The 17,141-nt window shown below is 57.9% G+C and overlaps 2 protein-coding genes across 2 annotated transcripts in view; one reads left to right on the top strand and one right to left on the bottom strand.

The window, feature by feature from the left end:
* SMPD3 (sphingomyelin phosphodiesterase 3) overlaps positions 1 to 8,020 on the top strand; it is a 23,264-nt gene extending 15,244 nt beyond the window's left edge. The window contains exons 3-8 of the mRNA XM_004704820.2: positions 2,780 to 2,962; positions 3,060 to 3,215; positions 3,823 to 3,912; positions 4,049 to 4,109; positions 5,265 to 5,421; positions 5,506 to 8,020. Of these exons, the coding sequence (XP_004704877.1) occupies positions 2,780 to 2,962; positions 3,060 to 3,215; positions 3,823 to 3,912; positions 4,049 to 4,109; positions 5,265 to 5,421; positions 5,506 to 5,610 (752 nt within the window). The 3' untranslated portion in view covers positions 5,611 to 8,020. The remainder of the gene's footprint in view (positions 1 to 2,779; positions 2,963 to 3,059; positions 3,216 to 3,822; positions 3,913 to 4,048; positions 4,110 to 5,264; positions 5,422 to 5,505) is intronic.
* PRMT7 (protein arginine methyltransferase 7) overlaps positions 7,933 to 17,141 on the bottom strand; it is a 25,849-nt gene continuing 16,640 nt past the window's right edge. The window contains exons 9-18 of the mRNA XM_045293916.1: positions 16,222 to 16,349; positions 15,726 to 15,864; positions 14,948 to 15,031; positions 14,647 to 14,694; positions 14,043 to 14,132; positions 12,163 to 12,324; positions 11,180 to 11,254; positions 9,766 to 9,926; positions 9,184 to 9,280; positions 7,933 to 9,023 (exon numbers count right to left, since the gene is read on the bottom strand). Coding sequence (XP_045149851.1) covers positions 8,805 to 9,023; positions 9,184 to 9,280; positions 9,766 to 9,926; positions 11,180 to 11,254; positions 12,163 to 12,324; positions 14,043 to 14,132; positions 14,647 to 14,694; positions 14,948 to 15,031; positions 15,726 to 15,864; positions 16,222 to 16,349 — 1,203 coding nt within the window. The 3' untranslated portion in view covers positions 7,933 to 8,804. The remainder of the gene's footprint in view (positions 9,024 to 9,183; positions 9,281 to 9,765; positions 9,927 to 11,179; positions 11,255 to 12,162; positions 12,325 to 14,042; positions 14,133 to 14,646; positions 14,695 to 14,947; positions 15,032 to 15,725; positions 15,865 to 16,221; positions 16,350 to 17,141) is intronic.

Raw genomic sequence — 17,141 nt, 5'->3', positions numbered from 1 at the left:
GGCAGCCCCTGGGGGAGGGGGGGCATTGCAAGGAGAGCCAAAGCCTTCCTGGGCTGAGCCAAAGGCCCTGCTCTAGGAGGAGAAGCAGCAGCATGGGGCCAAGAGCTAAGGTGATGGGGCCCATCAGACCCAGCACACCCACCAGTTTCCCATCGGCCACGGGTGGTGGTGGCGGTAGGGGAACAGTGCATACTTACACACAGGGTGGGGAGTGGCGGGCAAGCCTGGGACTCCAAGCTTCAGCTTTGGTAATGCTGAACTCTCGTAGTGATGGCAGTGATGAGGCCATGGTGATGATGATGCAGGCGAGGGGACAGAAGAGACAGGGACCCCCTTAGCAGGAGGTGGGGGAGATCAGCCCAGACCAATCTCCGCGCCTCCAGGCCTGTCCTCCCTCAAGTCACGAGCTGCCTGACCTGGGCCCCTCTCCTGCTGTCACTTGGCTGCCCTGCCAGGCACCCTGCCCACCAGCACGACGCTCTACTTGCACAGTCATTAATTAAAGAGAATCATAATTATTTGTGCTAATTTGAAGGCAATTGGAGGAGTTTTTAGACTGTGGTAATTTGGTCATTATGCATTCTCTTCTACTGCGCCTGAGACGCTTGTAGTGTCAGCTTTTTTGTTCTCCATCCAAAAGCTGCCCTTAGTGCTTCCCGAGTTTTCTGACGCGTTGTTTAGCCATCTAATGCAGAACAGAGCTTTCTGTCCCCACAGGCAGCAACTGTTAGGGGTGAGGGGGCCCTCTTTCCCCATGAGACATGAGAAAGTAGAAGTTTCGGCAGAGGCTGTGGGAACAGGCCTGCCCGGGGTTGGGAACCATTTCCCTCCAGATGTCTCAGGTCCCCGCTAGAGTCCCAGCATGAGGCTACAGTTCTAGCATGGGGAGGTTCAGCTCACTGTCCATCTGCCCAGGAGAACACTGGCGTGCCCACTCGGGCCAGAGCCAGGGAGGCCCAGGGTGACCCTGTCACTGTGGCAGGCAAGTGGGGCTCTGGCTCTTGGTTCTCAGTGTGAGATGCCAGAGTGGACTAGACTCCCCCTCTGAGCAGATGCACCTCCCTGTTGGGGCGCACGACTCCTCAGTGTGCTCTGCCACAGATATCTTTTTGCCTCAGCAGCCCGAGGGACTTTGAAGGGGCTGTCTTCTCAGGTTCTCATTCCCAACTGACTACAGATGGCTCAGAGGCCATTCTAGGCAGGCTTGTCTCCATGTCCTCTCTTTACCTCGCTCCCCTGACTGCTGGCTCCCCCACAGTCAACATCGGTCTCCGGTGACTGGCCCCTGCTCTTGAACTTTCCCTGCGACCAGAGCCTGGGGCACACAGCCGAACCCTGCCAGCCCCCACTGGACCCCACCCTCAGACCACTGCCCCCCTGACTCCTCACCCCACACTTTGGGTCACATGAGAACAAGCCTAATTCTGGAAACCTCTGCTACTGCTGTCTCTGCCCCCAGGCCCCTCAGTGGGACTATTTGTTTTGCTAGAAAAATACAAGGCTCTGCGCTCTGACCACACCAGACAGCAGTCGATGAGGCCCCACAGATAGTGAAGCGGTCCTACTCGGTCACACAGCTCATTACGAGGGAGGCAGTGGAGAGGCGCTGAGATGCTCAGCAGCCAGGGAGAGAAAGGAGACTTGGCCACAACCGGGCAACATCTCATTTCACACTGTGCCCACTCTACTCAGCTCAGAGCAGAGGCCGCCAGCCTAGTGTGAAGATGAGACCCTTAGTGTGAGGCAGCAAACACCCAATTGAACCTGCCTCCCCATTTGGAGCTTTGTGACCCTGGTCGATTATTAAAGGTCTCTTGGCCTCAGTGCATTAAAATGGTCTCCCTGGAGTAATCCTATGAGACCCAACAACGTACTGCCTTGGGGGTCATAGACACTGTTGTTTTCCTGTGTTACTAGAGAGGAGAAAGGCTATTGCCTGAGAAATAGAGTGACAGCACCACCTCGTGTCTTTTTGGGGCATTGCAGTTCTGTAAATGTGTTGTTTTTGCAACAGGAGGCCTGGGTGAGATGTGGTTTTCACCAGGCATTCCAGGGATGGAGGTGGTGACATTAGGCTGAGGGTTAGTCTGGAAAATTGGGCAAGATGTAAATGGTGAACACGTGAGTTTACAACCAGTCCCCAGTCTGGGCTATGTCACCCATCATCACTCTGTCGCCTGCCCACTAAGACAGGGAGATGGCGTCTGCTGGGAAAGGGGCCCAGCAGATGATGAAGAAAGCGGAGACCATTCATGAAGAGAACAGCACTGGCCGACGACTGTGGTGGCCTGTGGCATGGCTGTGACAAGTCCAGGGACTGGGGCCGCTCATGCCATTGCGGGGCAGGTGTTGCATGGCCTCGGCCTGGGACCAGCACAGCCAGCGCTCCCCGGGGCTGCCGCCGGGTACGGGCCTCATGGTCTGGCATGAACTGGCAATGTTTGAGGAAGGCGGCTGAATCCCAGAGAGGTTGAGACCTCTTAGGAGGGGGCCCTGGAGAGCATACCAGCTGAAGAACCTTCCTGGCACAGCTTCTGTCAGTGGCCACAGTCAGGGGACTGGAGGGCCCTCAGCCTGGTCATCACGGCTCTTACGATCTCCTTTAGCTCCAACCACAACACAGGGCCTGTGAAAGGAAGAGAAAGGGAGGGAGGAGCCCTCGCAGCAGGATGCAGACTGGTGCCAGGGTGACATCCATGTGGAGATAGGCCATCTACCAAGGTGGTTATCGGTGCCCACTGTCCCCTCAGCTGATAGCACCTCTCCTGTCTGCCTCCAGCCTGGGCCTGGGCCTTATGTGGGAGGGCAGGGCGGCTGGTGGGCATCCCCCACATACCTTGTCCAGGACCAGGTGTGGAGGCTGACACCGGCCCCGCTCCCACACAGGTGCAGGTGGGATGCACACCTCAGGACCAAAGAATCGTCGGGTACATTTCCTGCACACACCTGCAGGCCCCAGCAGGTAGGCCGGCCATGAGGTCCTTGGGGTGGGGTCACCGCCCAGCAAGGGGGGCCAGGCCTGGGCCCAGCCTCACCACCGTTTCTGGTGCTGCCCATAGTGGACAGCGCCATCCGCTGTGAGCAGCTGGACCTGCTGCTGTCCTGGCTGGCTGATTTCCGAAAATCTACCTCCTCGCCCAGCACGGCCAACCCCGAGGAGCTGGTGGCCTTTGATGTCATCTGTGGAGATTTCAACTTTGACAACTGCTCATCTGGTGAGGCCACGCCCCTCCTCCCGTCCGAGACTCAGCCAACTCAGTGCTCTGCCCCCGCTCTGCCCAGGATCCCCAACGCCCCTCATCACCCCCAGAGCTAGACTGGGAAGGCCCAAAGAGGGGGAGCAGCTAGCTCAAGGTCACCCAGTCAGTAAGTGGTTCAGCTGCGACTCACACACCGGGAAGCAGTCGCCATAGTCCTAGGATGGAGTCTAAAAGCTCAGCGTCAGCTAGGTTTTGTTGGCTCTGTGATCACATGGTCACACTGCTGTTTGGGGCCTGGGGATGGGGTGCAAGGAGTCCAGTGCTAGGCTCCTGGGCACTGAGGGTGGTCGGGCAGGTGACCAGCTCCATCAGCACCCTGTCCTCCTTCCCAGGGGGTCTTGGGACAGGTTTTCTGGCTCTGTGGGGTGGTAGGACAAATGGAAGCCCACGGAGGCATGTGGGTCCATTGTTCAGGAAGTGGGGATGCTGAGACCAGGGGCCCAGGGACACAGACCAGTGCCCGTTCCACCCCCCACCCACCCCCCCAGCTGTGAAGGGTGGCTGAGTCTGTCAGCCTCGGGGAAGACATCAGCTCAGCAGACCTGACTCTCCCCTCCCACAGACGACAAGCTGGAGCAGCAACACTCCCTGTTTACACGCTACAAGGACCCCTGCCGCCTGGGCCCTGGGGAGGAGAAGTCATGGGCCATTGGTGAGTTGGGGTGGGGCAGGCTGGGAGGGACTGGGGGGTCCATGGGGCTCCGAGGCTGTACCCCATGGGCACAGGCTGACAGACAGTGGTCAAGAGGCTGGTTGGTCCTGCCTGTGATGCTCTGCCCTTCCTGCAGGCACCCTGCTGGACACCAATCTTCACGAGGAGGACGTGTGCACCCCCGACAACCTGCAGAAGTAGGTATCCTTGCTCGTGGCTGCCAGCACCGTGGGAGTCACCTCCTGGGTCCAGGATGGGGGGGACTCTGGAGGCCCCCATAGTCTGGGCCGGGCTAATAGTGCCAGAGCTTGACCTTCCCTGGGCAGCCGGCAGGAAAGGGGCCCTTGCTGCCAGGACCCTGCAAAGCTGGTTGCCATGCTCACCGATTAGACAATTAAAAGAAAGCTGGCACCTGCCAAGCCTTCTCAGAGTCAGCAGTCCTTCCCAGCCAAACCTCTTTCCCGAATCTTGGATCTTAATGAGATTCCAAAAAGGATCCAGGGTGGAGGCCCCCCAGCAGAACTGCTTTATAATACACAGCCTGAGATGGCGCTTCGAAGCCAATCTGTGCCCATTAATTAGATTAGAGGCTAAATTGGAAATATCATCCTATGCCGAGAAAATGGTCTTTTTATGATAGATAACTTTAAAATGACTTTTAGTATCTGTCAGATTACTGGTACTAGAATTAATTATCAGAGGCAAAGGACAGTCATGAACTGTACATTTTAGAGCTATGGCAGTATCCCGTCAACACTTACGGTGACAAAAAGCTCCTTGCAGAGGTCCTTCCAGGCACCCCACCCCACCCCAACTCAGCGAGGGTTCCTATGACAGCACTCAGGTGACTGATCTGGGGAGCCCTGCTGGATTCCTGAGGAGAGGCTGGCAGGAGGGGCCAGGCCAGGAATCAGAATCAGAATCAAGATATAGTGCTCCCCACTGCCCCGCCCCCACCACCCTGCACAGCCCCCCCCTGGCCACACCAGTGCCAGCCTCTGGGTGACATCTTGCTCAGCTTCTGCTCACGTGGCCCGTGGCCAGTGTCCGGGCCCACAACAGCCACTCTCATTGAGTCTGTGGGTTGGGGCCCAACACTTTGGGTCCCCTGCCTTCTGCCAACCTGGAACACCGCCTGGGGCCTAAGGAAAGAAACCAGGGCAGAGACCCAAGTCTGCTCTACAGTGGTCCAAGGCCGCAACCAGCCAGGAATTTGCAGGCCCTGACTCAGTTTCCCTTTTGGGGGCCTCACGGGAGAGATATCTCTTAGGCCTAGAAGTTTGGTTCTCCCCCATTTGGGGCGGCCGGCTCCCCACTGGGGGCTCCGCTCACCTCCTGTCTTGTGTGAACAGGGTTCTGGAGAGCGAGGAAGGCCGCCGGGAGTTCCTGGTCTTCCCCCCGAGCAAGAGCCCTGGCCAGAAAGGGCGCAAGGACCTGCTGAAGGGCAACGGCCGGCGCATCGACTACATCTTGCACGGGGATGAGGGGCTGGGCCCTGACTTGAAGGCTGTAAGTGGAGGGGACTACCCACTGCCCTGTCCTCCCCTGTGGGGTAGGTCTGCATCTAACCAGGATGCTCCTCTCCCCCTACAGGAAGTGGAGGAATTCAGTTTCATCTCCCAGCTAGCGGGGCTGACAGACCACCTACCAGTGGCCATGCGGCTGACGGTGTCCGCAGGCGAGGACGAGGCAGCCTAGACCAGCCTCTCGCCGCCCGCTGTGCAGAGGGCCGTACCAGCTCCTGGAATTGTAGCCTGTGCCCCTGGCTGGGCCACATCCCCTCCAGAGCTGGGGTCCTCAGCCAGGCGCGGCGGTCCTGCCTGCCCTCAGAGCTCCCAGGGACGGTGGGGCGGGCCAGACACTGCCGGCTAACCAGTGCCATTCTTTCCAAACGGGATTTTCTACAGCACAACCCAGTGTGGAGGCCGTGGGCCAGGCCGGGGCATGGTCCGCACTCTGTATAGCTTTTCTCCAGCTCCGTCCAGGGGTCCTGTTTGTATCTGCTGCCAATGTGTCTGCATGCCTGCTCCCTCGCACGCACGCTGCCTGCATGCCCCGCATCCGCCGTAGCCACAGACCCTCGTTCGGCCTCACCCAAGGCCACACTCCAAACAGTCAGAACCAGCCAAAGAAGCACCCCCGGGGCTCAGGGCTGCCAGCGGGCCTGAGGACTGTGTCCTCGACAGCAGGGCTCTGCCCCGGGATTTTGCGTTCAAGGGGGATCACATTTTAAAAGTAAGTAAACAAACAAAAAACACCACAAAGCCCTTCACTGTGAAGGGTCTATAAGTCACAGCTCTTCCTGCGACAGGATCCCTCCCCCGCCCCCAGGACCCCTCTGCTCAAGCCTGGGAGGTGGAGCCATAACACAGATGCGGGCAGGGCTCCCACTTTTTTATAGGCGGGAACTCACAACGTCAGTGTGGAGGGGCCTCTGACTTTGACAACATTGATTTGTAGCTGCTTCTCTTGTAGCTGAACCAACCCATTGCCCTCCTCAGCCTGATGCTTGGCCCCCTCTGGTCCGTGACCAATCCCTCCTGGGGGCTTTGCGAGCTCAGGAACCTGCGGCCACTCCACTCACTGGGTGCAGACTCGGGGTGAGGAGCCAAGCCAAACGCTGCTGCTGGCCAGAGCAGGCGAGGTACTGCTTGCTGTCGGGGACACAAGCCAGGTCTACCGCTCATGTGACCAGGGTGACCCCGAGCTTGCCAACAACCCAACCACCCTTGTTGGCCACGGGCCACTGCCCTTTGGAGAGGAGTCACAAAGGGGGCGCTTTTCCATCGTCCTGAGGTGGGAAGCTCCTCTGACCTGGGTTCTTTGCATGTCCCTACCACCACCCCACCCCACTGCTTGCAGCGCCCTGACCGTGTCCAGCCTGGCTTTGAGCCAGCTCTGCCCAGCAAGGCTGGGGAAGGAGCACCAGGGTCCCACTCGGGAGCCTCCTGGTGCTGGTGTGCTGATGCTGTGCCTTGTCACCTATTGAGCCGCAAGAGGGGACCAAGCAGACAGCCTGATGCCAGGTCTGCGGGAGGGGCACACAAACGAACAGAGGCTGGGAGGTAGGGCACAGAGCACCATGACACAGGCTTATCTGCCCTATCTGGCCTGGGGGCCAGCTGCCAAGGACACTTAACCTTGCCCGGTCCCCAGCCCTGCTCCGAGTCCAAGCCAGGAGGCAGTCCGACCCTCCCCAGGTCTGGCCTCTGCTTAGCTAGCACAATGGGCTCACTGGAACAACTCCAGGACTATGGCCAGGGCCCTCAGCTTCGAGGTGGCTGTGTCCACAGAGGCAGCCAGGCCCAGCCCCCCAAACTGCAGCAGCACAGGTCCTGTCCAGCCCAAAGGGGGCTGGGGGCCTGCCTCCCTCCCTCCCTCCCCATCACAGGGCGGCCTTAGGCAAGTCATACCTCCCTGTGCCTGGCCACCTTGTGGTAATAGGTCGCCTCTGCCAAGCCAGTCCCCGGCATCCTGGGCAGGCCGCCCTGCCTCCAGCTCTCCTCACGGTCCCTTAGCACAGCGGCCATGGCCATGGTTCATCACCCCGGACCCTGGGTGCAGCCAGGCTCTCCAGTTCTGATTTTAAAAAACAAAAACATTTCCAGGATCTCAAAGTCTGTGCCATCTCGGCCTGGAGGAGGCAGGCTCCACCCCAGATCCCCCCCCTCTCCCCTCAGGCCCTGCGCCTGCCCGAGAAGCCGGGGGGGTGCAGGGTCAGCTGAGGAAGGAGAACCGTCCATTTCATCTGTCCGAAACACCTTGGGTTTTGAGTATGACTATTAATCTTGATGCTTTTTAACTATTGTACTAACTTGCTGAGATTTAGAGATACTGTTTTAAAAAATGAAAGAAAAAAAAAACCACACTTTTTTAATTTCTGTATTTTTTTCTGTATTGTATCCACACGGGATCTAAGGGGTTTTATAGGGCAAGCACACTTAAGGTTTTGGTAAACACATTAGCAAATACATATCCAGACGATTCTTCCCTTGAAGAAAACATTCTTTACACCTGCTATAATCTTTTGAAAGGAGGAGTGTTTTTCCTTTATTGGTGCTGAAAGGATGGATGGATACAAGGAGAAAATAAAACTGTGAGGCTTGAAGCTGCCGTCTCCGCCATTTGTGATAAGCTGGGGCTGGGTGGCATGGAGTGGGGGGGGCTGTGGTGCCCGCCTGCATCAGGAAGCTGGTAGCCCGAGTGGGCCCCCAACATGCTGAGAGCCTGGGTCATTTGGGGGAACCGTGGGGCAGCCAGCCAAAGCTTCGAGGTGAGGATCAGAGCTGTGACCTTGGACCCTCTGGTCTTCCTCGGAGGCGGGCTGGCACTGGGCTGCCCCCCAGTAGGCCTTGGGTCCTTCTATGAGCCACAGAGGCAGTGAGGGGAAGGAGGACTTACTTCCAGTGGTCGGCTCCCTTGGCTGCTCTCAGGAAAAGCACCCAACTTCCCTCTGAGCAGCAGCCTTCTCAGCACCCACCCGGTGCCCAGGACAGGTTTGGAGAAGTCGGCTGGAAATGGGAGGCACAGACACCTGTACCTTCACTCGAATTCTTCAGGCTCCTCTGGCCTCGGCCATGTCTGCCCCACCTGGCCCACCCTCCAGCTGCAGTCAGGAAGGCAAGGACCTGGAAAACATTCCTCAGTCCACACCACACTTGCCTCCGGCACTGCCCAAAGGGACGGCGACCTAACACCCCTCCTCCCCACCCCACCCCTGACATCAGCCCTTCAGGAGTGGCAGCGCTGCCTGCCAGGCTTTCAGAGCACCCCTGACCCAGAAGCTAGGGCTCTGCCGCCCCCTCCCCCCACGGTGAACTCCCAGCCCTTGAGCACATGCACCTGGAGGCAGGAGCAGCCTGTCTCGCAGAAAGAAACATGCCAGCCAAGGCTCAAGGACCCTCAGCCACTTTATTCCCAACAACTGCGGGTGAGGGCACACCACCAGGGTCATCCGAGAGTCTGAAATCCATGGTGATATCTCCATTGTGGGGCAGGAACTCCACAGCGTAGGTGATGGTCTGTGGGCCACCCAGCGGTCCTTGGGGGTCCAGGATGGGACTGAAGAAGTACACGGCCTGCTTGCAATGGGGGTTCCAGCAACAGTGCCCCTGTGAGAAGAGCAGGCACAAGGTAGCCAGGGCCCCTTCCCGAGCAGCCTCCAGCCCAGGTGGCAAGAAGGTGCTTGGGCAATTGGGAGTCACTGCAGGCCTCAAGAACCCCTGACAGGAGCACCCAAAGCCCAGGGGCAGAATCTTCTCCCAACAGTACCTCGTCTCCTGTGGGCCTCAGGAGGCCAGTGCTGACCGTGCTGTCTGGGGTGAGGTGGTAGTCCATCCACAGCACTGCCCCGTGGCTCCTGCCAGGCCTGTGCGGAAAGAGGAACCCAGTCACAAGAGATGGAGCAGGGCCCAGGCGCCTCAGCTCACCCAAGCCCTGGTCTTTCCCACTTGCAGCCAACAGGCACCTGGAAACAGCCCCCTCAGAAAAAGCTGGCGGGTGAGAGCCTGCTGAGGCTGACAGAGGAAAGAGAATGGTCCTTTCCCAAGACGAGCTGCAGGGAGCCAAGTTTGCCCCATGCAGCCCCCTACTACTGGCCAGCAGCTTTCCTTCCCAGAATAGGGCAGTGTAGGACCACTGGGTAACCATGGTAACCACATACACCTCTGCAGCTGTGATCCAAGTGCTTTGAGATCCGTTGGCCCATGAGTGGGGAGATGATAGCCAAGCCCCCTCCCTTCACCCTCGGGGTGCTCCCGCCTTCATTTCCCTCAGGTCCACCAGACTACCAGAGCAGGGCTGGAACAATGGCCACCTGCCCCGGCAGGTCTCCCCTATCCCGCCCACACTCACCTCCTCAGCTCGAGGGAGCCCACAGCCCGGACAGGCTGCTGGGGCACCTGCTGCTGAAAGTCAAAGGTCAGGATGCACTGGGGCTCTGAGAGGCCTCTGCAGGGGTACTCCCATAGGGGGTGGGGCTCGGCCTCCCGGCTCTCCCTGAAGTCCAAGGCACGCTACGGAGAAGGGGGGACAGATTTCCATGCTCTCCCACCACCCACAGGCAGACCTGGTTCTTCTGCCCTGCAGCCAAGCACTGGCTATGACCTCGGGGAATCACCTCGTCTCTGACAGCCTCAGCCGCCCCTTTTAAAATGGGGTGGTAGCAAGGCCTCTATCTCTTGAGCAATTTTGAGAACCAAATGCCTGCCTGGTAGAAAGTCCTGGCTCTCCCACCCTCATTCAGCACGGCTGCTGACCACTGGCAGCCGAGAGGTCTCCAGCCTCTGAGCCGCCTAGATGGAGGCCCCACCTCAACAGTCGCCTTATTGGCAGGGGGTGTGGGCTCTTTAGCTGAGCAGTCAGGTGTAAGTGGCACTAAGATGAAGGCAGGGAGCACCGGAGGGGCATTAAAGGGCCTGGGAACATTCCCCTGGTGAGCCCGCTGCTCTGAGCTCTCTGGTCAGCACTCAGGGTAGAAGCAGACATGGTCAGAGGGCAGAAGGACAAAACCAGGCCACTAGCGAGGGAAGGCTGACGGAGAAGCCTGCGAGGCAGCAGCAGGCTCACAAAGGGGCAGCGGCCTTCTAGAAATGAGCAGCCAGCCACTCCCGCCAGGAGCAGATAAGACATTGGATTTACTTTCTTAAACGTGTTTACGGAAGCTGCCTCCGTCTGCCATGGAGAAAGGTGGACTGAAAGAGAGGCAAAAGGAAGCGCTCACACAGGAAGCCACTTGCAGCTCCCTGGGCACCAACTCTGCTGCACACCTTTCTCTGCGCACATGTCTTGCTCTCCCTGCACGAAGACTGCCCCGGCCCTGGGGACACTCAGGTCCTCATGGCTAGTCTACTCCTGCTGTTGACACTGAGGGTGCTGCCTCTTAAGACCGACTGCACACACGACATCATGGTGACCCTCCCAGTCCTGGCCCTCCATGTTCTATCCCAATCCCGACAAAGTTCCCCAAATAAAAATGACTGGCCCAGAAAAGAGGTCACGTCACTGCCTTCCAGAAAGACTATCCCAACAGAGAATGCTGACAAGGTGGCTCTAGGGGTGTGGTGACCCACGGACCTCCCCACTCAGTGCTTCTGCCTGAGGTCAGATTGGACTCCGTCAGGGCCAGGTGCTTGGGTGGGCCCACTGCACACAGGACGCTCCTGCACGTGACCCGAGTGCTTACCCGGAGGGCAGGAGGCTGTCCCTGTCACAGATCTGTGGCCACGTGGGATGGGAGGGACATTTTGCTGAGTGGCAGCCTGCCTACCTTGATCATGTCATCCATGATGTGTACATCGAAGCCTTCACAGTCCCCACAAGGGCTCCGGATCCGCCAGAGGTCCTGAGGGGAGGACAGTGTCACCAGTACCCATTATAGGGTCTGTGGGACAGCAAGCAGACTCTAGCCACCCAGGACACAGGGCTACATCACCACAAGAGCCCTGGGCCCACTTCTGAGAGCCTGAGGCGGAAGGACTCAGAGGTGCCTATGATCCAGGCTGGTTTCTGGAGCAGACTTGAGGGAGCCCATATGACTGGCACCACCCAGGACCTTCCCCTGCAAGGTCTTTTGCCAGAACCTCCGGGAGAAAATGGCTAAGCCACTCCCCAAGTCCGGTGCAGTAGCAGAGCTGGCAAGGGGTGAGGAGTAAGAGGTGGCCTCTCCCAGAGGGAACCGGAGCTGGGAATGGCCAGGCTGCCCACCCATCGGGAACCAGACCTAATCAGGCAAATGACAAGCAGAGGGCCCAGAAATGACGCCACGGAGCCGCAAACAACTGACTGACAAAGCCTTTCATCAAAAAGCAAGTGAGACTCACTCTATGCTTCAGGTTAAAATCTTCCAAAAATCCTTTAATAAAAAGGCCTTTATCAAAATGGCTTTGTGACGGCGGTTCTGCTTTGATTAGAAAAAACGAAGCTTTTCACCCTTTTTTTTTTTCTTTTTGCATAAAGAAGCCAACTCTCCCGTCTCGGAATGTTTTCAACAACAGGAGCTCAGGCTGTTAATGAGCGCAGAGTCGGCAGCACAGCCCGGGCCCCGCAACGCTTAATTGCCATGTTTTAATTATCCTGATAAGCCACGACTGTGAAAGGACAACACACAGCGCTCGCACTGCTGATGTCAGGTGGCGGCAAGTGAACCTGGCAGGTTACTGACAGGCACGCCAGTGTGCTGGCATGGGAAATCAAAGGCCCAGCGGCCCCCAAGCTCTCGCCAAGATAGCGTGGTCCCTGGTGGCGACCTACCCTGAACTCCACGACCATGGCGTGCAGGGAGGCACCCTGGGGCATCACCACTGCGCCCGGGGCCAGGTGCTGGTCCACGGCGGTCCGGACGTACCAGAAGTAGAGGTTGTGCCAGGGCAGCAGGCTGGTGGTGAAAAAGGGCTCACCCAGCAGGAGGGAGACCTGGGGTGGAGCGAGAAGCAGCACAGGTGTCAGAGTTCAGCAAAGGAGAGAGGGCAGAGTACCACAGGACACTCCCACGCCCAGGCAGCCCTCCCTCAGCCAATCAACAGACTGGCTGACACCAGCCTTTGAAGAGATGGAGACCCAGGCCTGCAGAGGGAGGAAGGGCTGTGCGGGTGGTAGCCAGGCAGGAGCGCACAGTTGGCGCCCTGGAGAGCCCATCCAAGCTTTGTCATGACAGTCTCTCCTCACTGGGCCCCAGCACCAAGCAGATGGTCAGAGAGCACCGGAGCATACGGGTGAATAGGGGGGTGGGGTGGGGGGGTTGTCTTTCTAACAAAGGGAGCCTGAAGACTGGGCAGCAATGCCCAAAAGAATGCAGCTGCATCCCACCCAAGCCCCCACCCCACACTCCCCCACCCCAGATCAGTCACTCCGGTGAAAGCAAAAGGGACTGTAAACAGGTTCCAGGGTCCCAAGGCTGCGTCTCAGCGGGGCAAACCACGCCATTCTAGAAAGAGTGGCTGGGGCTTCAAACCGACAACCTCTTGGTTAGCGGCCAAGTGCTCAACCACTGGGCTACCAGGGTTCCTTAAAATGGGCTAAAGATGTAAATATAAACATTCACACTATAAACCTTCTACAAGGAAATATAGAAGGAACGTGGCTTTGGGTTAGCTAGGACATCAATGGCTTAAGCCATAAAACTTCACAATAGTGAACTGGATTCCATTAAAAGAGTTTATGCTTCCAAAGAAACTATACTGCTGGTGGGGGGGAGACAATCTACAGATTTTATAAGATATAAAGAGCTGGCAACTCAGTAAGAAAATCAATGATTCGGCAGTACTGTATTTAAGTATCTTAAAATATTTTATAAAACCTCATCCATAAGGTAAAAGGGCTACTTTATAGGTAAATGTCCATAGTAGCATCCAAATAGCTAACATCCGTGAACTACGAAATAAAACAAAATGGGCACAGTCACACCTGACTACTCACTCAGCAAAAATACCCAAAGACAAAACCAAACACACTCTACAACTTGGGTGAACATCACCAACAGTAGGCTGGGTAAAAGAAGCCAGACCAGGAGTGGCCAGTGGCCGGGGGCAGGGGCTGGGGTCCTAGGGGCTGGGTAAAGGCCCGGATTTGGTGCCTGACCCCAACAAACTGCAGGGAAATCTCGGGGACAGAGGAGTGTTCTAACGCAAGACGGGGTGACACTGGAGACAGGCAGGTCAAACATCCCTTGAGACTGTTTGGGGGAAGGTTCAATTCTGCTGAGGCAAATCCAGCTTGGTGGGCAGTGGGCTAGTCAGAGAGCCAACTGGGCAGGAGACTGAAATCCAAGAAGGTAGCAAGGCCTCTTCCAGGAAGACGTGGGTTTGGGGATACCAAAGCAGGTGTGGGACTGGACAGAGAGGGCAGCTGTGAACAGAGCACCAGGGCACAGGCCAGCCATCGACGGGACAAGAGGAGAGAGAAAGCCACCAAGGAGACCGAGCAGCAGCCTCCAGAAAGCAAGGAGACCACCTGGAACAGGCTGTCTTATCTTAAAGCCTCAAAAGAAAAGGGTGTTGACAGGTGTGCTGCGGAGGGGCGCGTGGAGTGGGAGATGAAGCCAAGGGTAGAGGAAGACAAGCTGCCCACCTGGAAGCCAGAGCCGGGTCGACTGGAGCGCAGCCCGGGGCACCAGCATAGCACCTGCTACTCACCTTCCTCCCCCCGAGGTCTGCAGACGTCAGCCATTCAGGCCGCTTTTCTATGATGTTGATCTTCTCTTCCAGATGGTTAGCCTCGAAGATCTTGAAGGAAACAAACAGTAAAAGACTGCCTCTTCCCTATAGCATTGTTTCCCTCTGAAAGCATCTTCATGGGTGCGCAGACTCCTGGCCAATCATATGGGGGAGGCTTTCCTGTGCTCCAAGTGATCTTCACCCAGAAGGAATGAGGGGTGGGGGGTGGAGGGGAGGCACACATACACACCATCCCACCCCACCCCCACCCAAACGCTGCACCAGCAGAAGATATTTCTCCGGTGAGTGCACCTGCCTGGCCTCCTGCCCGGCCTGCAGCTCAGAGAAGAGCATGCCCATCACTGCCCCAGGGTGCCCGCTCTGACTCCCAGCATACTGGGCCTCCAGACCCACCCCTGACATCACTCTATTACAGGGAAGGCTCAGTTTTCCTGTCTGGTCACAAAAACATTTGCTTCTACTTTGATGACAGCCAAGGATCCCCAACCAGCTCTCATGTCCTGGCAGCTGCTGCTCTAGTGACCTACCCCAAACCCAGGAGCAGCTGCCAGGTCCCCCTTACCTTCCTCATCAGCCGGTGAGACGCTGCTGAACTTTCTATGGTGAACACCTGAGGATGACACAGGGCCAGGCATGTGAGAGTGCGCTCCCCAGGAGGCACCCCTGCTCTAGGCAGGCAGGTCGTTCCAGGTGGGGCTCAGCTGGAGCCTGCACTCAGCACCTCCCCCGCCAAATATCGCCAGGGCTCCTGCTATCACCAGAAGCCCCAGGTGCCCAGGCCCCACGAGGGTAGGGTGGTGCCTGGAGCACTGGTCGCAGGCCACACTGGTCGCAGGCCCCCACCCCAGGGGCTGGCCTCATACCTGCTCTGCCCCCAGGTGCCGGGCCAGCACAGGGAGCAGGCTGCCGTCGCCGACACAGACACAGATGCTGTCTGGCTTCAGCACCTGCAGGATGAACATCAGCTTTTCTCAAGACAGAGTGGTCAGCAGCCCAGGAAGTGGCCAGCAGCCGACAGAACACTCCCTTCTCCCGGTCCCACCAACCCCAACCTCCGTCTCCCAGCCGCCCCCGCAGCCCAGCAAAATCTACATTGCTCCCCACGCAGTCCCCCACCCTTAAACCCACCTATCTCCTCCCCTCCCTGGCCCAGCCCCAGCGTTAGGGAAGACCCCTCCCCTTTCACCCTTCTCAAAGCCTGGCCATCCAGACAGCGACTCCCAGTCCACAGTGGAGACGTTTCTTCCCTGCCTGACTACCCACAGACATCAGGGAACAGACATGTGGGGGCCTGACAGCCAAGCCTCACGCAGTCTCTGGCCTCCCAAAGGCAGGGAGCCTGTCCCAGGTCACAGTCCCTACAGACTACAATAGCTTGGATCCTCCTGAAAATGCAGGCTTGTGCACATATGCACGGCTCCTGGGACTTCAGGGGACAACTGTGTCCTAGGTTAAGAGAGGCCTGCTCAGGGGACCGACCCTGCAGATGCCGCAGGACGGAGGTCTGTATCTGCTCAAGTGCCCACCCCAGGAGTTGGTAGAGCCCCCAGAGACAGTCAATAGGCCAGGGAGAACTGACCAATCATGAGCAGGGGCTCCTAGGACAGAGGCCCCTGCAGCCCCATAGTGTTGGCCACTTACCGTCCGCAGGGCCTGGACGTACTGATCCGTCCTATCTTGATCGTTGAGCTCCCCAAACCGAGGCCGGGTCCAGAGCAGGTGAGCCTGGCAGTCACAGATGGGGCGCACCTGGTGGAAGCTGGCCCCTTCCTTTTCGGGGCTAGGCCAGGAAAAGAAGACACAGGGTGCCATGGGAGGGCCTTGGGAAGGCCCCAGGGACCCACTCAGGCTCTGGGGAACACAAGTGCAGGGATTAGCTCTCAACCCGAGGTGGGGGGTTAGCAGGCCCCCGGCCAGATGTCTGAGTGGGAGCTAGCAAGTGCAGGCAGCTCTTCAGGGTCACACAGATGGGCATCAGTCTGGCCAGTGCCAGCCCTCTGTCCTTGTTTGATTCTATGCAGACACAAAGCCACCCACCTGCCCCCCCCCAAAGCCTGCACACGGGGGCCCCTGACAGTCTCCAAGCTCCCTCCCCCCACCCCTCCTGCGCCTTGTACCCCCAGCACTCAGGGCGCACCTGGGCCTCTGCAGGCTGAACCACACACAGTAGTCGTCATGGTGGGCCACCAGGCAGAGGGGTGAACCCTGCACCACAGGCTCCTCTCGTGCCAGGAAGTACACACACTGCATCCAGTGGTCCCGCCACTGAAACAGCAGGATCAGCCATGAGAGCAGGGTCCCCACCCAGGAACCCCAGGGCAACGCCAGCACCTTCATCTGCAGGGGCTGCTGAGGACGACGGGATGGACGCTGACTCAGGTGCTCAGAGCAGCAGTCCTCCAGTGGCACCCGGGGAGGGGTCTGTGCAGGCGCTGCCAAGCCCACTCTGCCGAGCAGCAGCCCGCTGCCAACAGCCTTCACCCAGTGGTCCAGAGAGACCCTGCTCTGAGCAGTGGCCATGGTATGTCTGCCCACGAGCAGCACCCTCAGGAACTACTGGAGTCCGCTCTGTGACTTCCCAGCATAGGAAGGACGCAGGCTGAGGGCAGCAGCAGCTAATGCGAAGGCATCTGAGGAAAGGTGACTTGGCGCTGCAGACAGAGGTCATGGGCCTGCTCACTTTCTTCCACCGACAACGGTGGTGCGATTACGCTGGAGCGGGTTTTCGTTCTCAGGGGATGGCCTCAAAGTCTTTACAAACGGCAATCAGGGTCTCTGCAACTTACTTCCAAAATGTGCGTGCGCGTGCGCACACGTGTGCTTGTGAGCAATAGCAATGGGTGACTGAAGGCAAGACTACATCTGTGCGCTCTGTGGATTGACCACTTTTCCAAATAAAAAGTTAAGACCAGCTATGTTTATTCTTTTGAATTAACTGGCAAGTTTAAAGCACAGAAACAGTCTACAATCTGAAAGGCATTTACATCAATACAGAGTTGCCCTTTATTAAGCTTGTTGATCCTTTTTGATACTACCAACACTGTACTATATGTAGGA

The sequence above is a fragment of the Echinops telfairi genome, unplaced genomic scaffold (assembly GCF_000313985.2).
Source record: "Echinops telfairi isolate 266 unplaced genomic scaffold, ASM31398v2 ScPeMD7_2291;HRSCAF=2852, whole genome shotgun sequence".
Lineage (NCBI taxonomy): Eukaryota > Metazoa > Chordata > Mammalia > Afrosoricida > Tenrecidae > Echinops > Echinops telfairi.
The sequence above is the reverse complement of the archived record's forward strand: the minus strand, read 5'-3'. Positions and strand labels throughout refer to the sequence as shown.